The 24661-nt window shown below is 41.5% G+C and overlaps 1 protein-coding gene across 1 annotated transcript in view; it reads left to right on the forward strand.

Annotated features, from left to right (window-relative positions):
- Positions 1 to 5276, forward strand: part of LOC124955215 (E3 ubiquitin-protein ligase UBR2) — a 7894-nt gene extending 2618 nt beyond the window's left edge. Inside the window, exon 2 of the mRNA XM_047509337.1 lies at positions 1 to 5276. This exon is cut by the window's left edge and continues 1361 nt beyond it. Within this exon, the coding sequence (XP_047365293.1) occupies positions 1 to 4084 (4084 nt within the window). The 3' untranslated portion in view covers positions 4085 to 5276.
- The last annotated feature ends 19385 nt before the right edge of the window (positions 5277 to 24661 follow it).

Below are 24661 nucleotides of genomic sequence, written 5' to 3' on the forward strand. Positions count from 1 at the left end.
TACGGTTCCCACTTTAGCTCATCATCTTATAGCACATCACGATGTATTATTTATTTTGTTGAACACATTTATTTCTGAAAGTTCGCGTAGGTGCAATGCCGCGGGTAAATTAGAATTTGAAAGGAACACTCCCAATACATATTTTAAAAGAGCTCAATATATACTTTATGATTTAAGATATTTACTCAGTGCAAAACCAGATATTTGGACTGATGAATTAAGACGAGGATTTTTGCAAGGAATTTCATTATTATTAAAATTATTCTGCAGCATGCAATGTATGGATGCGGTATTAAGACAAGTTGGACAACATATGGAATATGAACCTGAATGGGAATCTGCATTTAATTTGCATATTAAACTTTCACCAGTTATTAGTTTAGCTCTTGAATGGTGTGGTTCTGATAGAATTGTTTTAATTAAAGCTTTCAGATTAGTCTTAAGAAAACTCTATGAGCAACCAGGAATTGAATCTGGTCTAGGTCAAGTCAGAGAGCTAGCAGATCATAGCGCGACATGCTTACAATACGACGTTTCTTCTGAACCAGTGTCCATACATCTTCCATTGTCAAGATTTTTAGCAGGATTATTTCTTTATCTCGAAAAACATAATTTACATTTTCAATGTCCCGAATTTATAAATCAAACAAAACCAACACCTGAGCAAATCATTGAGCCGGTGTTAACGGCTCAAGCTATGATATCGCAAGTTCACGCTGGAATGTGGAGAAGAAATGGATATTCATTGTTGAATCAGTTGTATTTCTATCACAACGTCAAGTGTCGTAGCGAGATGTTAGATAGAGATATTATTTTACTCCAAGCTGGAGCATCCCTTATCGAGAGTAATGAATTTCTTATACATATTTTGAACAAGTGCAATCTTCTTAATTGGGCGAATCCAAATTTCGAGGTGAATGCATTAAAAAATCCAGAAGAAGATAGTATCAGGCAAACGATTAATTTGGTCGAGGAATTTCTTGGTTTGCTTATAACAATTATAGGAGAGAGATACGTTCCTGGTGTTGGACAGGTCACAGCGGATGATCGTTTGAAGAAAGAAATAATACAGCAGTTATGCATAAAGCCTCTTTCCCATTCGGAATTAAATAAAACTTTGCCCGATGATGTACATCTCGAAACGGGCATGGAAAGAGTCATTCACGATGTAGCGGATTTTAAAAAACCACCAAATACGTCTGCCGGTAAAGGTGTTTACGAACTGAAACCTCATCTATACTTGGAATATAACGTTTTCTTTTATCATTACACAAAGGAAGAATTAAGTAGATCCGAGGAAGCTCAGAGAAAACGAAGAAAAGCACTTGGAAAATTAGAATGTTGTCCACCACCAAAACTCCCGAAACTAACAGAAGTATTCAGTTTGGTTGCAAATCTTTTGCAATGCGATGTCATGCTCCATATTATGCAAACTGTATTAGAACGTGCCCTCACGTTTGTAGCTAGAAGTTTTTCAGAACCGCAAGTGCACAAAGTACTTCATCTTATAGGATATGCACTTCAAGAACAGGAATCAGGTTATTATCCTTTCCTTGTATTCACAGAAAGAGCTGCAAAATGGAAAATTTATAAATTATTGGAAGACTTGAAAAGTAGCCCTCGTATAGAAGCACATAAGGATTTACTTACTTGGATCCTTATTAAATACAGAGAAGTTGCTGGTTCTACCGTGATAGAAAGTACCACCACCACTACTGCTGCTTCTACGGTAGCTACCACAGAAAACGTTAGCGACGCGGATTCTAATAAAAATGGTAAAGAATGGAGAACGAAGATGGCAGCTTTAAAACGTGCTAAGATTATGACACAAATGGCAGCCATGCAGAAGCTTTTTATGAAAAAGAATGCAAAGTTATTTGAAACAGCAGCGTTAGATGCGAATAAGAGTAGCGAGCGAGGATCGGCTATGGATTTAACGGAATGTTCGGAAAGTTCATCGCCAGTTTCTGCCAGTAATAATCAAGGAAATAATTTACCCGAAGAAAAAACCTACACGTGCATTTTATGTCAAGAAGATCAAATTGTAACGGCAACCGGACCAGCAATGGTACTCGCTGCCTTTGTTCAACAATCTACTGTACTATGTCAATATAGAGGGAATACAGAAGAACCTGATCCGCTATATCTGTCAGCTAAATTAGGCGCATCGCCGCATACCAGCACGTGCGGTCATGTAATGCACGCACATTGTTGGCAAGAATACTTCGACAATGTACTCGCTAAAGAAAATAGACGTCCATACCGATTACGACAACCAGCAAGTTTTGACGTAGAGAAACACGAGTATCTTTGTCCTCTTTGCGAATGCTTGAGTAATACCGTTTTACCACTTTTACCACCTTTAGGCGTATTGCAATCCCGTCCTCAAAATCAACCGAATTTGACTTTCGAGATGTGGTTAGAGGCTATGAGGTTAACGTTAGATTGTAAAACAAATGCAAGGTATCTAAAGACACAATCTTTTAACGATGTTCACGATCCCGTTTGTCGGTATTGTACAAGCGCAAAAATTCAGGATGCTCACATCATTGGAAGTGACAATTCCGTGGAGCATGACACATTTGCGTGTCCTATTAAAAGTCTTCACCAAGAATTTGGTACTGTTGGTGCTATCTTTGAATCTACTTATTCGCAATCTGGTCCATGTCTCTTAGATAATCTTGTAACGATGATACATCTATTTGCACAGGCGACATATACGAAAGGGTTTGGTGCTGAGCCATACGAAGCAGACTCCAGAGTGCCCTTGTTGGCCTGGAAATCAACGGCGTACACTGTCCATGCCATTGAATTTCTTATACGTGACATGGACAAACCCTTGTTAGGTGCTTTATCTTCCAGACAAAGAGACTGTTTGGAAGGCCTCGCTAGAATCTCGGCCATTTTAGCAGCTACATGTTTAAACGGAGGTTGTGGAAGCCCAACGTGGCCAGAAAAAAATATTACCGGCAATCACGCGTTTGCCCTTCTAACGATATTGTTAGAAAATCCACCGGAGGGTCCATCCATCTTAGAGTGGGATCCATTTGGTATTTTGATTCCACTGATTAATTCTCTTCCAACTCTTTTCAATACAAAACCAGATACTCCACCTCCGATAATAACAGGAGGTATATTTGAATCGCACGCATTGATGCTCGTATTCTTATCCCTAATAGTAAAAATTATACTGACAACTGATTTTAACGAGAGCATGGATATAGACAGCCAAGAAACGGAAGAGTCTACAAATTGTACCGTGATTTTGCCATTAGTTCAAGCTCTTGGTGTGAACATCGTTAATGAAACTGCCAGTGAATTATGGAGACGCATCAAAGAAGCTTGCTTACCATTTCTAAGATGTTACGCACTCTATTATCACTTTGTCTCAGATGTTCCAGCACCAGAGGAATTAACTAAACTAGGCGGCGATACGTATGAGAATATATGCGCGTATCTTGGATTACCGATAACATGTAACGAATTGTTAGCTCCCAAATTGGATATCATCATGCAATTAATAGAAATATGGAAAAGTCATCCCACTGTCCAAGCTCACCTTGCCGGGACAAGTCCAGTCGTGATCATAAAAGAACCTTTAAGAGTTAATAAATTGGTAGAACTACCGGAGGATTATAGTGAATTGATAAATACAATATCATTATTTACTTGCCCTAACAGTGATCGGGAGGACTCGAGGAATCCTACCATGTGCCTCGTTTGCGGAGAAATGTTATGTTCCCAAAGCTATTGCTGTCAGACAGAATTAAATAAAACGATGGTCGGTGCATGTACTTATCATGCGACCAAATGTGGCACTGGAGTTGGAATGTTCCTACGAGTACGCGAATGCGAGATACTCTTTTTGAGAAGTCCAAATCGAGGATCATTTGTTTGTCCACCTTATCTCGATGAATACGGAGAAACGGATCAAGGCTTAAGAAGGGGTAATCCACTTCGGTTATGCAAAGAAAAATATAAGGAGTTGAATCAGATGTGGCTTGGACATGGATTGCACGAGTCTGTAGCAAGAGGCATTGAATCTTCAAATAACGTTATGACGATGCAATGGCAGCATCTATAACCGTTCTAAGCTTTCTCGTGGAATTTAGCTTGGAACGTTTAACTGAAAATCCACTAAATTTACATTTTAGCCATAAGTGAATGTAGCAGTTAGTGTTATCTTTGTTGATCATGTGCTCGATTCACTGCATGACACTGATAAAAATTATTTATTCTAAGAACATCATATAGATAATTTTGTATATTTAAGACAATTGGATGTTATCTCCCTATTGCGGCAGCGTTTCAACTTATTTCAGAGTTTACGGAATTTCTATTATTATGTAAATTAAAATACAACATTCTTCATAATAATTAACAAAATGTTGTATCGATTTTGTTGCTTGTAGAAATTAGTTTTGCTTGTACCATTACTACGATCTATCATTATCACTTTCATTATAAAGTTCTAATAATCTAAGAAAACATTGTGAAATATGTAAACCAATTTCTCACATAGGTAACGATCGATCATTTAAAAGGACAATTGTATGAAATTACTTACACGGTTTTCTTGTATAAATGCTACTATACAATTGTGTTTACAGATAATTCGTAATACGGACTGTTACGATTTTCAGATCTTATGTTGGTTTCAGTAATGAAAAATGGATTATTACATTACAATAGATGGCTAGAAAAATAAAGATCGTTAATATTACAAGAATTCAAATACTTGGTAGAGAGTGAAATAAATAATGTGGCATAATCCCCGTCTTTTCATTGTTAGTCTTGGTAAAACGAAAGGAAACGGTATATTAGGTATTAGAAACTAATCTATCTTCTTATACCTTAACCAATGTTATCATTATGCTACGATATTCGTTATTTATTTTAACATTATATTCTTATCATTATATTATATAGCTTGCACAGTGGAGTTGGATAATATGCGTATACATATGTGTACCAAATGTAACGATACAACAATCATGTAAATATTTGCCGTGTTATCGGTCAATTCGATTGAAAAATGTAGTCTTTAAATATATATATATATATGTATGTATATATATATATATATATATATATATATATACATATATATATATATATTTATTTATTAACGTAGTTGATTAGATGCTTGTCGCGGAGAGAAAAAAAAGAAAAGAAAATGTTGACCTTTATTTCGTAAATCATCCTTTTAAATACATTTTGTGGTGTTATAATTTATTTGTAGAATACAGGATAATATATTGATTTACATCTTGTTACCAATGCTTATGTCTTTCAACTCTTATTATATATTCATTATTATATATAGATACATATATACATACATATACGTGCGCGCGCGCGCGCGCGTCTGTGTGTGTGTGTATATATATAAACGGATACTCTTTCAATGTCGAGTAAAAGTTTGATATAAAAAATATGTATATTTCTTTAGTAGTCTCATTTTTACACAAAGTATATATAGATGACGGCCTCATTATTCCCTCTTCCTTCTAACGTTGTCGAATCATTGCAGTCAAAAAAGAAATAATTGAAAGAAAAGATTCGTTTAATTTATTTTCTTATATTCATAGATTAATTCCAACAATGATATTCCCTTTGAAGAAACGAACATATTTATCAAGTATACACGATTAATTTGATCGTACCGACGAGGATTCACAGAAGGATTTACAGGTTACAGACCAATCTCTCCAGAGGCACCAAAGAGATTTCGCTGGAGCGTTCCCTAGGTGAGCGAGCGAGCGAGCGAACGACCGTTTCTATTGCAATCTCCTCTTTCGCTTCGACCGTAGGTATCGTTCCTACTTTCGAATGAAAATTAATTCCCTTTGAACTCGAGGGGTTCTCGCTTGGAAATATCGCAAGCAGCAGGGAGGGTAGTATTGCGTGTGGCCGGTGTATCGAGAGGTCAAGAACCGTCGGGGTTAATAGAGGAAGTCGATGAAGTTTGGTGACCACGTACTTAAAGGACACGTTAGCGAATCGGTTAGTATCGTTAGTTTGTGAATCAAATAGAATCAACGGGTAGCTTCTATCTTCCTTCTAATGCCTAAGGCGAATTTTGCTATGAAGAGAGAGAGAGAGAGAGAGGGAGAGGGAGAGGGAGAGAGAGAGAGAGAGAGAGAGAGATGGTTTACAGGGTTTTGCAAATGGATAAATATACATGTCTGTAGTTTAGCAAGCGGCAGCATGCGAGGACTTTAGTGTAGGATGATTGTGAAAGAGAGAGTAGGATGATAAGAGAGAGAGAGAGAGAGAAATACGAAGGGGTAGTTGGCACTGGACCGACGTTATCCAGCAGCCTGGGGAACGTCGGATTCCCCGACGCGGGCAAACAATCGGCTAATGATATGTAAATATGGCGGAGCTAATCAAGCGGCTGTGCCAACAGGCTACAGGAAGAGATGGCTTCAACCGCCACCACCATCGCTGCTGCTACTGCTACTGCTACTGCTGCAACGCACCGAATGTCCGATCTCCCAATGCATTTATGCCACCCTCCACACATGCACGCCGGCGCAGCAACCCGTTCGCGTACATATTTAACGGTTGCACGTTAATTGCGCCCTGTTTACCCGTTCCACCTCCATCGCCATCGTCATTCACCACTACCAACACTACTCCCACTACTACTACTACTACTACTACTCTACCAGCATTATCTCCCGTACTCCCATTTATGCCTTACTCCACCTTCTCCTCGTCGTCGCACCTTTCACGCCGTTGCTTTTCTCCATCTCTAATGCGAACTGGCGTTTGATTTTAATTACTTTACTTCGAAGGCCCGGTACGCATCCTCTCGTAGTCGCAACAACTACCAGACTACTCCTGAGATTTCCTGTCACCTTTCTACTAAGTAACTTCCATGAAAGCATTTTAAACGAGATTATATCGGTCATGTCGTACGTTTACATCTTCGATCTTTAAGAATCGAAATCATTCGACAAAAATTCTAGCTTTTCTTGAGACTATATTATCCATAGTCATTAGATGTTCCATGATTACGTGTATCTTAATCTGAGTGTACGACCTTGCCTGTTGTACGTTGGTGCAATATCTTCTAGCGAGTTTCTTTCGAGACATGGAGTAAAGCTTTCGCGAAGCGAGAAAGAACAGACGCCACGGGTGTTAAGACGTCTGACAGTTGTATAAGGATAAAGCTTCGCGAGCTGAGTGCTTTTATTTGTCGCACGGCGGCTCGCAAGCCCGTCAGTGTTTCTCCCACCATTTCTAACTCTCTTAGATCCCTTTCTCCTTTTCTCTTTCCTTCACTTCCCCACTTCACGCCTTATGCCATTCGTCTGCGTGCCATTATTTCAAATCGATTCGCTTTTGTTTGTTGACTCCATTAGAAGACTCTCCTCTTTCGCTTTCCCCCACCTTTAAACTTGTCCCCACCATTTCCGGTTGTTCCATTCACGAGCGCTTGCGCACGGTCATTCTTCTCTGCATCGTGTTTCCGCAAGATCCGTGTTTAGAAGCTCTTGATTCCTTTTCGATACAAACATTCATCTCACCGTTTCTCTTTCATTCAATAAATTATATCCTTACATTTACTTTTTCAATGTACGTTTATCAGAGAACTTTGACGAATGTCATCCGTTCTTAATTCATTTCCTTTTCTTTTCGTAGAAGATACCTAGGACGGAACTGTGTACCGATCTTCACCGGAAAACGACAATTTGTTTGAGAATTCGATTCGAAAGCGATGTCTCTCCTTCTTCCTCGCACAACGGAAGCGTCGTGGCCCGAACGTAAATTTACCGGGCAAACCAGCATAAACAAATTACCGTTTACGCGCAAATATTGGCGTCGTGCCCGACCCAGGCCGCTCTCTCTCTCTCTCTCTCTCTCTCTCTCTCTCTCTCTACCTCTCTCTCTTTCTCTTTCTCTCAGTCTCACTCTTCGACCACTGAAATGTTAGTATTATATTTGAGGCCGGAAATGATGTGCGGTCTATGTATTTCCTTGACGGTACATCCCACCGAAAGAACATCATCGAAATTTTATACTCCGTTAATCTTTGTCACGCCACCTTACCAATTTAGTTTAGAAAGTTTATCAAATTGATTTATTGATTCTTTTAAGATTTTCAATTTGTCTTTACGATTAGTTTTACTTTAATCATGAAAGACTCTTGGACTAGCATATAAATTGATACGAAATTAGTTCGATGGTTGGACATTGATTAAAGGTAATCATTGGAATTAGAGTAAGTTGAGAGGTATGGCTCGATGCGTATGCAAACTTCGATCGAAGGTGGCTACTCCTATATGAAAACACGTTGCAAACGGCCGAAATGAAAATTCCAGCCGTAGGTGCACGTGCAAATACCTAAGGGTCGCGAATTCGTAGATACGCATTTCCTCGTGCACCTGCTCTGCGTAATGCATGCTAAACATGCCAGGTAATTAACGCGCGTATTACACCTACTTGTATGTTACCCTCCGCGTTTCGAGCACTAATTGCAGTCATCTGCGATACCGTTGATCGATCCAAGTTTCAGGCTCGTGCCTATACTCAACTCTCTCTCTCTCTCTCTCTCTCTCTCTCTCACTCTCCCCCTCTCTCTCTCTCTCTCTCTCTCTCTCTCTCTTCGATCGAAAGCCAATCAAAAGCCCGAATATCGTGCTTGATTATTTATGATGTCTAGACTTATCACGAAGAATCGGTGAATGACCGTAGGTACATGATTATTCGTGGTTATTTCGAACGAAATCTATTGAGTACGAATTAACAATTGATACGTCAATTATTTATATTACTTTTTTAATTCGATGTGTATAGATGTATGGTATATAATATAGTAACATAGAGAGGGCAAGAGAGGTAGGGGAAACGAGACATGTGGGATCATCCTTGCTTGCTCACGATTCAACGTTGAAGGTTCCATTAAATTGGCCTAATCGTCAGTGACCCACGAGAGAGAGAGAGCCCGCATCGGTCTTCTTGATCCTAAATAACACTTTCATAGACAAGTATGGGGGCCAAAGAAATTCTAATCAAAGGTATATAGGCTCGTCGTGGACGTGTGTGGTAAGACTCGGTTATACGGGTATCTCTCCTTGTCCGTTACTTTGTATAGTTTCTTTTGCGCGGTCACTTTGATATACTCCTTACTCTTTTAATTTACATTGTCAGGGATTGAAGGATCAATTTATTCAGGATATAATTTTTTCTCATTGAATATCGGAAAGGATGAGAAAGAGAGAATTAAATTGGGCACAAATTCTTCAAAGTAAAGTAACGACAAGGTAGGTAGGTAAAGGTAGACACCGTCAACGCATCCCTTGCGGTCCTTTAACGATAATACATTACTTTGGAGTTTTCCCAGAGGTTGCGATTCCGGTTACGTTTGCTTGTCACTTGCAAATAGAAAGAAAGAAAGAAAGAAAGAAAAATCTTGAATCCTCTGCGAACTCATCCGACGAGATTTAATCATTTTTTGTTTCGAGGAGATCGATTAGTATAAAAAATAAAAAAAAATAAAAAAAGCTAAAGCAAGAGCTTCCTTTCGTGAAAGTCCGACATCACATGTCCTTTTGGATTCAACCGTTATCTTAGCAAATCCTGAAGGCATTCTCGTTTCTACATTAGACGTAAGCTTTTCGCTCTCACACACTCGGCATCGTCCAACGACGAACGGCTAGTTAAGGAACACGGGAAAGCACTTCTGGATTGCTCTCCTCGACGTGCGTCCCTTGCGACACTTTGAAATTAGGATAGTGGGTTGACTCGGGACTCCTAGAGCGTCATCAGGACGCGACCGTGCCTACCGGTGCGTGAGTTAAACTTGATAAATCGAACTTCCTGACGTACCTAAGTAGACCCTTGGATTCGTCTCTTTCCAGGTTTTTTCTTTTGTTTTCTTTTTTTTTTCTTCTTCTTCTTTCTTTCTCTTCAAGGTGATATCGATCGATTTTTGAAGGTCTTATTCTCGGTAGTCAAGTAAATCTTTGTTTTGAGTCGTTATTTAGATGTACGTAGAAAATTGTTGAATAGTCTGAGATAAATCGCGGCGCTGAGTAGATTTCAAGAATTCTCTCTCTCTCTCTCTTCCTCTCTCTCTCTTCACTTTATCTTTTTTTATCCACTTTAATATTTTTTCAACTCATTCCTCCTTCTTTTGCATAAACCCAAAGTCAAGAGCGATGCATCATAATCAGGCGGTCAACTTACTTAGTCCGGAGTACTGCGCGCTTAAGTTAATTAACTAATTACTAATTTTAATCGGATGACGTATACGCATCTCGGGGGATACAAGCAAACCCTCTTAGCAGGGGGTGGCACACTCCTCCCCTCTTGGATACGTCGTTCAGAGGGGGCCGGGGGGTGGAGGGTGTTTGGAAAGGGCCACGGAAAGAGGAGGATAAAGGAGGTGGCGAGAGAGGGAGGGCGAAGGGGTTTGACCAAGGCCCCCGTGTTCCACGGTGGAAAACTCTCGACTTAATTGCGTTTAATTAAATCGACTAAAAACTCTCTGGTTACTTTTTCGTTCGAACGTCGACGGTGATTTCGGTCAGCTAGTTCCGTCTTTTAAAAAGAAGATAGGATGGGGATGGTAGGGAGGGCTTTTACGATGACTCGCGTTTCTCCGATTACTTCACATACACACACACACACACACACACATATATATATATATATATATATATATACCATTCAGTCGCGTAATTCATTTTACACTAGATACGCTTCCGGTGGATCTCGTGTCCAATCGATTACAGTTAGCGAACGCTTCGCTCGTCGAAGTCGAGCGTTTTTTAATTTGTACAAAGTGCTTATAATGAGATTGGATGTAAAGTATCGATTGCCATTGGGCCAAGAGAGAGAGATACAGCCATTCACCCTTCTCGATATACAGAGAACTCTATGTAGGTATTACGTATATTTAACGACGATTCTAGCACGTCGTTAGCCCGACACGAAAATACTTTTTTTTTTATTTTCTTTTTCTTTTTTTTTCCCCATCGGCCGCCATCGCATTTAATACGTCCCGATTTCATTATTTTTCTCATCGCGACTCCTGAACCCTCAAGGTCCTCATTTCCTGCTCGTCACTCGTTATCGTCGTTTCGTTCATTTACGAGACTATTACAAATAGGTCGATGAACCGACCACACCGGTAATTAATAACCGTAGCGCATTTCGTAATATCTTTATCGTGGTTGGCTGAGAGAGAGACAGAGAGAGAGAGAGAGAGAGAGAGAGAGAGAGAGAGAGAGAGAGAGAGAAACAAAAAGAAAGAAAAAAAGGAAACGAAAAAAAATGGATATCGTCGGACGACGAAATAGTACGATAACGAGTCCGTTCGCTTCTTCTTCTTCTTCTTTTTATTCTTTCGATTTGTTTTTTTTGTCCCCTTTCCTATGTGTTTTTTTAAAGCTCCCTTAATTAGAATTTATTTTTCAACGGGGAGACGTCATCGAGGATGACCGAGAATGCCAGAAACGCACGCGACGTGTGATGCGAGATCGTCAACAACGAGAAATAGATAGATAGAGAGAGAAAGAAAGAGAAAGAGACTACTCTCATTGAAAGGACTTTGGGCATCAAAGCTTTGTCATCAACAATAATATCTCTATATCCATTTGTCTTGCAAAATTCGAGCGCCGTAGAGAGACAATGCAGCTGCGGACTATCGAAGTATAAAACGTAAAAGGGGGAAAGATCCATTCTCTTACTTTCCATAGAAGAGAACGCGGCACGTTTGTGTCAGTTAATGAGGTAGTAATTAATTAACCGAACTAGAGCGAGAAGATCGGGAGGAAGGGAAGTGGAGGCTCTGTAATTAGGGGATCTATAATTGCGTGGAGTCAGCTAGTGCGGTCGAGTCGAGTGGCAGCCTGCAACGTCGCGACGCGAAAGCAAAGCGTCGTGTTTCCTGGCGTCGACGATTCCATATCGTAAAAATCAAACTACCGAAATCGATATCAACATCGAAATGTTATACGCATTGAGACGAGATTTCGTTACCTTTCGCATCTAAAATAGGAAGTAGTATAACTCTGTCAAGATATTCTTTTTTTTTTTCTTCAGCAATTTTCCAAAGAGATCGATCGCAACGATCGAATTTAGATCACCTTATCAATGATATTTTATCAGAACTTCTTCATTACTGTTGAAATGTTCAAAGATATCTTAGGCCGGTGATGAGAGCAGCAGTAACAGCAGCAGATGAATTTATATCGCAATCCACACGTGTTATCAGAATGCAAACACAACAACGGCATTTCCTATTCGCGTTCTTGTCCCTTCTTGTCAGTCTGAATAAGCATGAACTAATCAAGCTCATTACCAACAGGAAACGTCGAATGCGTTCATTGTTATAATAACTCTAACGATCGTAGCTTTTTAATTAACGATTGGCAGTCTCTCCTTTATTATTTTTCATCTATGATTTTTAAGGTATCGTAAGTGCGTGTTACATTGGTAACGTGTAATAAGATATCAACATATAAGAGGAAAAGGATACGGCTATTTCGACCGGTATATTCTTGCATAGATAGTTGGAATACAAACATTCGTGCTTTACGATTCGCATGAGCCGTCCTCGTCGCCATCGTCGTCGTCGTCGTCGTCGTCGTCGTCGTCGTCGTCGGCGTCGGCGTATATTTTCCATTAGAAACGTAGTCGTCCTCGTGGGACCTTTTTCTACTGTCCCAGATTGTGTCGTAAACGAATAACAAGATTTCAACGTGATATAATATTAAAACGAGCCCTTTCCAAGACTGTCTATGAGTCGCTTGAGTTTTCGCAGTCGGCTACATACGTGAATTCTTCGTAAATCTGACATATAATTTTATTGTAATAAAACATTACATATATATATATATATGTATGTAATACTGAGTAATGTCTCGTATCTGTTATTTGTTTTTTCAACGTAGTTCGAAAAGGTTTTCATATGGTCGATCGATGATCCTTCTGTTTACCAAGTTAGCGAAACGTAAATACAATTTGTTAGAGAATATCATGCGACTCGTGGGACGCGATCTGCATAATCGACTATTGTCGCTACATATCTAGCATAACTACTGGCTATTTACGTGGTGATGTGAACAACAACGATGTGTGAGAGAGAGAGAGAGAGAGAGAGAGAGAGGGAGAGGGAGAGGACAAGAGGGTGGGTACGTACGCTCGACTAATCTTGGCTTTCCGGTTCACCATATTTCGAATTAATTAATTTGGCATCAACTTAGCTTCGTAGACAATTCCGGCAGGCCCGTCCATCCTACAGACAAATATTTCGGGTAATTTCGCTCGCTAATACATGTCCTATCGAAACGTCGACAAAGGACCTTGACGTCATGTTATATTTCCCTTTACTTCGTTAACCGATGAAGTAGGATAAATAAAAACAACGAAAAACAATAAGAAAATCAAAATATAGAACAAAAAGTCCAAGGCATACTATACAAACTAAAAGAGAAATAGATGTTTTCTATTTATTACGAGTAAATGGAAAGGGTTATAGTTCTTTGTGACAGTGTGTCCTTGTTGTTAATTCATAAAGGTAGTTAAAAGTTTTCTCAAATCGTAGCTCCATATGATTCATCTCTAATGATCGTATATCGACGTATGTACGTACGAGCATTGACATACCTGCAGGATGCAGGCATAGAATCTGGTATACAAACGAACGACGTACATTCTCTATATATATCCTTCTCTCTCTCTCTCTCTCTTTCTATCTCTCTCTCTCTCTCTCTCTCTCTTTCTCGTGCTACCGCGTGCATGAACTCAACGGGCACGCAGAACGTAATTGACGTGTCTCGTGAATGCGCTCGTTCTGCCGGATACGATCCGCATTAAGCACGCCCGTCCGTCACTTCGTAACTCACGTGTCGTTCTCTCTCTCTCTCTTTCTCTCTCTCTCTCTCTCTCTCTCTCTCTCTCTCTGTATCTTCTCTCTATTCTCTATCTCCGTCCGTCTGTCCCAGCGGCCATCGTTTGCGCTTGGCCATTATTATTAAAATCGATAACAACAAAAGGGAGGAAGTACCGAAGGGAAGTACGATGTATTTTCATCGACTTTCGCGTTGTTGTTCTTTTATTTATTTATTTATTTTTTTTGTTTTTGTTTTTACGTACTTCTCGAAAGATCCGAAAATGACGAGGAAGGTTATAATACGATTAGTAATTAAAGCGCAATTTTGTGGATTATCGAACGTTTCCTGTGTCGTTGTCGTCGACGTCGATAAACCACAGGAAATATTTATGCGACTCGTGCCAAGCTCACTCACTCGCTCGCTCGTGGGTCAATACGTTAGAGTGCGCCGCGGTAAGACTTTCCATGCAAATAAAAGCAATTACATTATCCAGGGAGGTCGGAACTGGATGGAGTAAGGAGCTGAAAAGAGCAAGATCAACCGAGGCCGAAGCGAGACTATCCAGAAGGAGGCGTCCTTTTCGAAGGAAAGGCGAAACAGAGCAAGATGGAAATGGATCGGTGGATCGGTGGAAATAGATAGATAGATAGATAGATAGGTAGGTAGGTAGATAGGTAGATAGGTAGGTAGATAGATAGATAGATAGATAGAACGAAGAGGATCTGCTTCTTCGGTAAGGTGGTAAGTTAGCCGAGGTAAAAGTATATAAAGACTCGACGGAAGGACCCTGCCCTTGTGCGGCACTTTCTTCAGGTTGGCAATCCTTCACAGTTAACGCCCCTAATCGTATTCATTAAAGTGCTCTCAATGCTTTTACACGGCTTTCAAGCTCCGCTGCCACCCTCCGAGGCTCGGTCCCATTCCTGTCTCTCTGGCACGCTGGAGTTCTCGCACCCGTCACCTCCACCTCCTCTAGAACCACCACCATCGCTACCACCACTACCAGCACCACCACCACCACCATCACCACTACCTTTTCCTCATCCTCTACTTTCGTTCGCCTTCTTCTCCTACTTCGACCGTTACCCTGCAACTCAGCCTGCCAACGTCGTAGCTGTCATCGTCCAGAACCTTTGCTAAACCCTCCTACTCTCTTTCTCTCCTTCTCCTTTCCTTAACGCTAGATCGCAAGAGCTTTTAAGTTGGCAACAATGCGCGGATTTATAAACCAGACCCGTGGCATTGTTATCGGCGAGTGATTGAGGCCACCATTTCGACAGTGGCCGAACAGCAACCATCGGTTACTGCCCATTGTTGACCCCTTTATCTTGGAAATTCGTGTTCGCCTACCATACACCCCAACCCATCCTTCTTCTACCGTACTCTGCGCCACCGGAGACTTGCTAAATCACTAGGTTTTATTGATGGAGCCGCGCGGCGAAAAGGCGCGTCCAACGCGTTGGTATCACGACTTCTGATAAACCGTATTGCCCCATTGTGGCGCTCCCTTTTCTTTTCATTTCCACCATTTTCTCTTTTTCTTTCTCGCGAAAACGTTTCCTTGAGAGTAACGTTAAACGTAACGTTACTCTCTTATTCCGATTTCTCGCTTCGCATAGAGAATTGAAAATTCTTCGATTAATCGACTTTGAAAATAATGGAAAAATCAAAGTATAGAGTAAGTACCTATAATGTATGTAGCCCTTCGACGTATCTACGTTCGTCAACAACACCAAGAGGACAATGACAGTAACCGATCCCCCTTTCTACCCTCGGCTTTACGAAGTCTGACTTTCCCATGATGCGTTCGTAATCAGATCATCTCTTTTACCCTAGTATTCGGTCCCAAGCGTTAGCGTTCTTACCAAACGCTTACTATTTATTGTGCTCTACGTTAAAACGACGGACATGGTGAGGTTTAAGCGTGGGATCCGAATATTTTTGCATTCGTTTCGCTTACTTTACTATTCGTCATTGTCTACGGTTGATTTTTCGCAACCGTGACAATTAACGTCATGTGAAAATCGTTAGTTCTTCTTTCGTGTATCGTACGAGGATGCCGTACTTTTTTCCTTCTCTTTTTTTCGATCAGACAGATTCAATTTTCTTTTTCTTTTTTCTTATTCTTTTTTTTTTTTTATAGCGAACCATCCATTAAATATCATGGAAAAGTAAAAAACAAATTTTCCAGTTAATCTCGAACGCAACGTATCTGTCCCTGACAGACAGTGAGAGAAAGAAAGAGAGGGGAAACCCAACGTCACGCAAGGTTAAACATCGGTAATTATTAGATCCTTTCACATAGATACCCGTCACCCTAGTGAAGCTTAGGGGAAGAGCTTTGGAGGACGGTCGCAGTCTGACAAAAATGTAGGCTTAGATAAACCATAAATTAGTTTCTATGCAAAAAGAACGTCGCTCGATATAAGCCACACTTTCGTGGGAAGGGGGATGGGGTGAATATATTTTCTCTTCGTTCACTTCGTCGGCAATGACTTTGCGGAAGTCGCGTCCTTTTTACGTCGAGACGGACGAGAAACTTTTGGCGAATCGTTCTTCGTTAAACGGTTGAATCGCATCAATTCTTCGAGAACGTCGATCGTTCTCTGAAGACGTTATCTTAACGTCATCGAACTATATATGTATATATATATATATATATATATATATATATATATATATATATATATATCGTATGCGTACGATTCTTGATCCCTAACGATTTAGATCTGAATCGCCATAAAAAAAAATCCCCTTCGGTTCTCAATCGAATAAGCGATATTCCGCTTTTCGTACAAACTACCATTATTTATTATTCTCGGATAGATATATGGAGCTACGGGTAACTACGGATTATATTTCTTGTTCGTTATATCGTAGGAGAATATAGCACGCACACACAAACTCCAAGGGACGTCTTCACGTTCGTTTGCACACGTACAGGCGAGCCATGAAATTGGAACCATTTGAGTACGATTGTGACCTTTTTCTCAATGTAAGAGTATCAAGCGCGCGTTCGCCCATTCATCCCCTTATAGCAGTAGACGCCAACAATGGGTTCTCAGTGACACCCTCCGTATGCGATAAAAGCAGCTTTCCATTCACCTAATCCATAATTACGTCGCTGACATGGGAGTCACGGATTCTCACAGGCGCATGATATCGCTATGATTTAATGCTCTTTTCTTTTTTTACTTTCTTTCTCTTTCTCTCTCTATTCTTATATCTTTGTTCGTCTCTTAAATTCGACGATCTATGACTCGGCCTTTTATTTCAAACGTCTGTGTCGTTCAATTTTCAATTTATCAGATATGTTCAAATGAATTATTTCGCTTATTAACTCGATGGAAAGTCGCGTTATAAGATGAGAGAAAAGAAAAGGCAGGACGAGTTCCAGAAGTTTGGTGAATTTAAGGAAAAGCGTAATTTGCTTCTTTTCTCTAGTTCTTTTGTTGCCGCGAGTAATAAGTTGGCCTAAAGTTTTCTTTCACTCTCGACGTGGTAAGATCCGTGTGTGTCCATCTATATCTTCGAGTATATATGTTTCTCTTTCGCAAGACTTTCTTCCTTTTCCAGTCACCCTCTCTCTCTCTCTCTCTCACTCTCTCATCTTCCTCTATTTCTGTCTCGCTCTTAGCTTCGCGTAAATAAGCGAGCGAGCTTTTTTTGCACAATATGTTGCGGGACCATTACTTAGCGTTGGAGAGAGGAGCAGCTTCCGTGTGCAGGGGAGGGTGGCTCTTACCTAAATAACCACTCAGTCACTTGCAGACCTAGACCGTAGAGAAGGGGCCGTCGTGGGGGAGGAATGGGATGGGTGTGCGTGGGTGGCGTTGCCACTGCCGCTGGTGTCGATGCTGGTTGTGTTAGTGGTGTTGCCGCTACTGATGGTACTGCTGGTAGTAGTGGTGGTGGTGCTCGATGCTAGCAGGGGATAGCCCCGTTACGTGATGTAAGAGCAACCAAGCATCCAGAAACCACCCCCGCCAGATTAACGAGACCATTCTCGGATTGATTTCTCGAGAAACGCTCGCCCGTTAACTTCGATACCCGCGCCACTATGGCCAAAGAGACTTCCGTTCGGCGATCGATTAGAGAGAGAGAGGAAATGAAGGAGAGAGAGAGAGAGAGAGAGAGAGAGAAAGAAAGAGGGAGAGAAAGAGAGCGAGATAGAACATCTTTGCTTTTACGCTCTTGCGTGGAAGATCGTGCGCAAGGAATCTCGTGAAAGATGGCGATCATGCGAGACGGCCTTCGATGAAAGAGAATAGAAGAGCCTTCTTTCTCTCTCTCTCTCTCTCTCTCTCTCTTTTTTTTCTTGCTCTTTCCGCTTCGAAGGTGATCGATTAATATCCCCTTTACTTTTTTTTATTTATACCAATGCTAGAGTGGTACACCGTAATCGAATGCATCAATAATGGAGAGTACTACTCCGAACGTAAGAGTCTTAGCTGGACTTAATCGTAAGCGGCACTTGGCGTTCCGAATGTATTCGATTAAATGTTAATGAGAGCGAAGAGAAAAAGGTAGAGACATCGCTCTCTTTTTCTGCAGCAGTAGTAGTAGCGGTAGTAATAGTAGTTGTAGTAGTAATAGGTATACAAGGAAACCGCGTTCTGTACCTTCGCAAATGTGGCTGCTTTCTTTCTTTTTTTTCCTTTTCTTGTTCTTTTTCTTTTTTCTCTTTCTTTCTTTTTTTTCTTTTTTCTTTTTTTTTTTTTTTTTTTTTTTCTTTTCTTTTAGCGGACTAGTACGGGTAACGTGCGTCCTACGTTGAAACTTAATTGCAATTAAAACAGAAAGGTTCGAGGAACGTTCATTATGCTTGCCCTTTTCCGGCGATTCATAAAAACGTTGTTCTTCGACGTCGAGCACGTACTTTCGCACTAATTTTCTTCTTTTTTTTTTTTTCTTACCCTTCCCAATGAATTTTACAGTGCGGCAAACTAATTTTTACAAGTACCATTGCTCGCATCGGTTGTATCATTTGAGAAAAGACAAGATTAAAGGGAAGGAGAATCGTGGTCGAATCTCGTTCCATAAAAATCTTCGTTCCTAGCGCGAAAGGGGTAGCAGAAAGGTGGTCTATTCGCGATTCGTGCTTGTGCGGTTGAATTTGCGATGGAGCGTAAAGCGAAACTCGGAAATCTCGATGCAGACTCCCGTTCTCGATGGCGTACATAGAGAACACGAGAGAGAAAATGAGAGAGAGAGGTAGAGAGAGAGGTAGAGAGAGAGAGAGAGAGAGAGAGAGAGAGAGAGAGAGAGAGAGAGAGAGAGAGAGAGAGAGAGATAGAAACAGACGGAGGTGGCAGCCGAGGCACGTAATGGCGTGTCGGAGTTAACCGGTTGATAACCATCGGTTATAATTAACTCTGGGCCAACCAGGGTACAAGCCAAGCCCGGTAACTGCCAGCCAGCACGTCGCCGCACCCCTCTCTTTAACCACCCTACTCCTTTCTACGTTACGTTCGCTTTCCTACCCTACGTAGAACGTCGTTGTCCCTTTGGTTGATTGTACGAGCCCTTCCCGATGTCGTTACTTTTCGTCTTTCGTTTGGCTAACATCTTATCCTATCGAATAAGACCCACGTTGTATCTTTGATATTTGGGTTAGAATCATTAGGAACATTGGAAAGCATTTCTTCTTTTTTTTATTCACTTCTTTCTTTTTTCTTTGTCTTCTTTTTTTTTTTGAAGATTCGAGACGTTCAGTTCGAGAGTGCACTTTGACTTTAGCATCGGTAAACTTCTAACGACATTGAAAAGATCTTTCTCTCTCTCTCTCTCTCTCTCTCTCTCTCTCTCTCTCTCTCTCTCTCTCTCTCTCTCTCTTGGAAAATCTCTCTTTGTATTTTGCGAATCTTCTTACGGTTTAATCTTAGCGTCGGGAAATTATCTCGGAAGAATACATCTGCAACCGATAGGACAGGAAAATGCGTGGGAATGGAAATCAAAGGGGGTAAAAGATGAGGCAGAGGTTGACAAGTAGGGTTTTCAACCGTGCAAAGGGCTCATCTTTAAAACAGGCATAATCGTGGCGAAAGAAAAAAAGAAAGAAAGAAAGGAAGATAGGTGGAGAGAACAAGAGAGAAATACAGATCCTTCTCACGAGGTAAAGAGATCGTTTGAACCCTCGGCATCGAAGCATCCACTCGTAGCGTAGCTCGTGCAAGAGCTCATAATCTCGCTCTTCGTCTCCCTCACCGGACGATTCGAGGCCATTCTCTCGATCCTCGATCAAACGCTTAGGTACTATCTATCTTTCTCTTTCTCTTTCTCTCTCTTTCTCTCTGTCTGTCTCCCTCTGTGTATATATATATATATATATCTCCTATCTGTCTGTTTCAGCTGGCTACTTTAACGAAGCGAAACGGGCTAACCCCTTGCTAAAGAGGACCAATCCCAATCACTTTTCTCAACCGATTTCGTAATTTGCGCTAACGGGCGTATAGAATATACGGAAGGTTGGTGGAATCGCATTCCTCTCTTTTTCCTGCCACTAAGAAAAGGGAAGCAGAAGAAGAAGAGAGAGAGAGAGAGAGAGAAAGGGGTAAGAGGGTGTCGAAAGCCAAACTCGAACGCGGAACTTAGGCCGTGCGCAATCATCGCCTAGTCTTTTAATTTCCTATATCGTTAAGTATGTGTGTGCTCATGTTCGTTGGATTGTGTGCGACAGCACGTAGAACCTGCGAGAAAGCAAGAGAGAGAGAAAGACAAAGAGAGAGAGAGAGAGAGAGAGAGAGAGAGGGGGGATTTATTCGAGAGAACGCCAGAACTATGCGCTCGTGTGTGTGGAGAGAGAGAGAGAGAGAGAGAGAGAGAGAGAGAGAGAGAGACGGAGAGAGACGAAGGGGTGTCCGAGGGATGAAGGGAGAGTTCGCTCGTGCGCGAGGGTCGGTACGGAGTGGTAATTGGCTGTCAGGGCTTCCCAGTCCTACCAACCACCCAACAACCTCGAGAGATTGGTATCGCTTATAATTAACTTCTCCGTGCCACGAAGCCACCGATTCCGTTGGCGTCGACGAAAGAGAGTGTGTATGTGTGCGCTTTCATGTATGCATGTATATGTCTCTATGAGAGAAAGAGAGAAGGAGAGAAGAAAAGATCGTGAAGGGTGTAGGATAGAAAGAGAAGGATAGAAAGAACGGTAACTCTGAGAAAGTGTATAGTACTAGGAGAGAGATGGCGGAAGACAGTGGTGGTAATACATAAGGGGTGCTTGCGCTAGTAGAGAGAAGGCGAAGAGCACGAACGTTTGGCTTTCGGTAAAAATCGTAAAGGCTGCCGCAGAGTGATATACGAGAGAGGAGATTACTACTGCGATGTATACGCTCAATAAGGAAATGCTGTTTCCACCGATGTACTACGTACATACTGAAATCCGCTCCCTAGAGAAAGCTCTAGCGTGCTTTTCGTTAAGTGCCTTAAATTTTAGTCAACGATGAGTCATCGCTAAAATGTAACCACGTATCTCTTAAAGTAATTCGATAGTATTTAATTCCGAAACAACGTTTCAATGACATTAAAACTCGATCGAGAGAAAATGGAACACTCTTTTATTATCGCTGTCTTCTCGATCTAAAGGATAGCTTGGTCGATGATTTGATGCTCGGCAACCCTTGGCGGTAACTAGTTTTCGAGCAGGTCGCCCCAATTAACGTTTCCACGTACCTATAGGACATAGCGCGTACACCTCTTTACTCCCTTGCTCTTCCTCGACAAGCTCGTGTTGTCTCCCTCTTACTCCAGTCACGTCCGTTATACTGGCTCGCGCCACGTAACGCGGCAGGTCTCACTAGCACCACTAACACAACTACTATCATCAGGCAGCACCATTACGAGTACCACCAGTAACCAGCACCAACTCCCTTCCCGCCGAACGCCAAGTCTTGCAGAAACTTATAATTGCGAAAGGAGCCGGCAATTATAATTGCCTCCGGCCGTCTCCGACGGCTGTAATTATCCAAAAAGCTGTGGTAGCCCCGCACACGCCTACGCGAGCTGCGGGACGTAGAGGACACGGTGAAGGAGAAGGAGGAGGAGAAGAAGAAGGAGAAGAAGAAGAAGAAGAAGAAGAAGAAGAAGAAGAAGAGTGCGCGTTTCTCCCGAGGGATTCTGTCGGGGAAATAAATAGGCTTTGTTCTTTTTAATGGCGAGCTGGAAGAGGACCTTTCTTAAAAAGTTCGTATGAAAACTTTATGGAGGCAAACGTCTAGATGAGTACTTTTTCCTAAGATCGGCTGAGCTCCATGATAGATAGATAGAACTTGAAAACTCGAAAAGGTACAGGCCATGTGTGATAAATCCAAGAGAAATATATCACTTTATCAAGGTGTCCACATCAATGGATAACACACCAAGTCCATTATGCCAGATTTCTATGAACTTAATGTGTTTTTGATGTACCCGGATTCAACGTAACAGCATTGTATTGTTTGCGTCAGTCTATACTCGTCGATAATTCGAAGGATCGTGTATAGGATCGAAATATCTTTTTTCTTTAGACTATTCAGCTTTTCCTTTGCTAGTTAAGAAAAAAAAAAAAAGAAAAAGAAAAAAAAAAGAAGAAGGAGAAGAAGAAAATCCGTATTCCCGAATGGACGCAGTAAGGCGTTGGGCAATGGCAAACGAACGATCGTATCGATGCACGGTTTCTCAAGCTCGCAAGTACGGGCAAGTACAAAGAGGCCGATAGTGGGGTTCACCCTTTCTAGCGCATCCAACCCTCCTTACGAGTGTAAGAGGTTTTAAGGGGGTAGACGAAGGTGCGGGCCGAGAGGGGAATCCAGCCGAAGGAGGGAATCGAGACTTCGGTCAATTAAGCCCAGGAAATTAGAGTTTTAATTACGCAGTCATTCAGAAAATTACATCGGGGCCGCGCAAAAGCTAGTTTTAGAATCGCTTTAGAGGTACGCGAGGAACTACGACTTCGTGTACGGATTTTCTAAAGGACTTGCTTTGTTCTCTTTTTTACTTTCTCTCTCTTTCTTTTTTTTTTTCTCCTTCAAATAAAATCTTGCAGGAGAGATCGACTAATCGTTTGCTAGTACTACGCATGCTCCATCCAATCGAGCAAGATCAAACGACATCTTTCCGACACTTCAGATGGAAGTAAGAATGCTTTAGAAGAATAAAAAGAAGAAGGTGGAGAGGATGAATGAGTAGGAGAGCGAGTCGCTTAAGAAACACTTCAGAAGAGTAAGAAGATGCAACGAGTACTTTGAGGTTGTTCCTGTTGTTGGTGAATCACATCGACTTCCAAGACATTACATCTTCCAAGTAACGGACGGTTCTATCTTCGAATCCGTCCATTGTCGATAGTCAGCGGTACGTTCATCGAGTGCTGGGTGTCATTTGATTCTTGAGCCAGCCAACTCAGACTGATTCCTAACGATTAATACTAGTACTATTATTAACGGTAGCTACGTATCAACGTTGAAACGCAATGACTGTAATTGATGCCTAACTCTACGTTACAATACTCTTACAATTAATGCAAAGACGAATGCTAAAGAGAGAGAGAGAGAGAGAGAGAGAGAGAGAGAAAAGGGCGGAAGTAAAGGAACTCGTACAGAAGTGGAATGGAGTGGAGTGGAGTGTGAAGTGGAATCGAATAGGGTAGAATGCTGTAGAACGTTAGAGAGTTAAGCGAGAAGGTGCGTCTGTTCCACGTAGCGGGGGTTAAATCTAGTTACATGCTCGGTGACGGCTACTCGATAGGCCATACCACCACCGAGTGGTGGCAAACCGGCTCGTCGCTCTTCGACGTTCATTCGGGGTTTGCCGAACTGATATTACCCGTTTCCAGGATCACCACTCGATATTCGATTCGAGGACGACGTTTCCTTCTCTGTTGGATGAGAGACTTCCCTCTTAGGGAATACATAGTTCTGTGTCATCGTGCTTGTTCTCTATCTTTGCACGAAATTAGTCTACCCAGGAAGCTTCTTTTTTCGTCCGAGTCTCAAGGGAACTGATCATCGATCGATCATACGAGTGAAGGAGTCGCTGGAATTTCAAGAGGAACGAGCGATCGTTAGCAAAGGGAGACGACAAGAAGGAAGTCCATGATGGTTCGTCGAAGAGGAACATTAGGAATTGAGACGATACAAGAGTAGGATTGCTGAAGAGCTGACGAGAGCTGAAGAGAAAGAAAGAAGGAAGGAAGGAAAGAAAATCATCGCGAGAACGATGGATAATGGAGAGCGTTAATTTTCCAAATGAAAACGAAGCATCCATCTTTGCCGAAATGCTTGCCTCTCGACACTTCAGCGACTCAGCCATTATCTCGCATAACGCATTACAGTAATGAATTAATTTTCACCCAAGCACGTTTTTCTCTCTCTCTCTCTCTCTCCCTCTCTCTCTTTCTCCCTTTCTCCCTCCCTCTCCGCTTCTGGGTTCTCAATCTCCTCAGTTATTTCTCGATATAGTTCTTCAAACGTTTCCTAATCTTATCTAATCGTAATGGAGAGGACGCGAGCTCGGTATCGACAATCAGCCATTTCTCTTTTTTTTTTTTTTTTTTTATTCGATCTTTTGAAATTGCGGTTCTCTTTGACTTATCAAACGTTATCGTTCGCTTTAACATGGATTTAACGAACGTTGAAATATTTCGAACGAAATGTCGTCCACGTTTGCGAAACTAATGCATAATGTATTTCACATGTCCGCGCAATTACATTTATAATTACATCATTATTATACGCGCGCGTGAACTGGAATCTATTATATAGGAAGGTATGTATATAGTGCGGATTGACAGGGCGAAAGATCAGAGTGCCGAATCGATATCTTCCTCCCTT

Source organism: Vespa velutina, chromosome 17, assembly GCF_912470025.1.
Source record: "Vespa velutina chromosome 17, iVesVel2.1, whole genome shotgun sequence".
NCBI classification, from domain to species: Eukaryota; Metazoa; Arthropoda; class Insecta; order Hymenoptera; family Vespidae; genus Vespa; species Vespa velutina.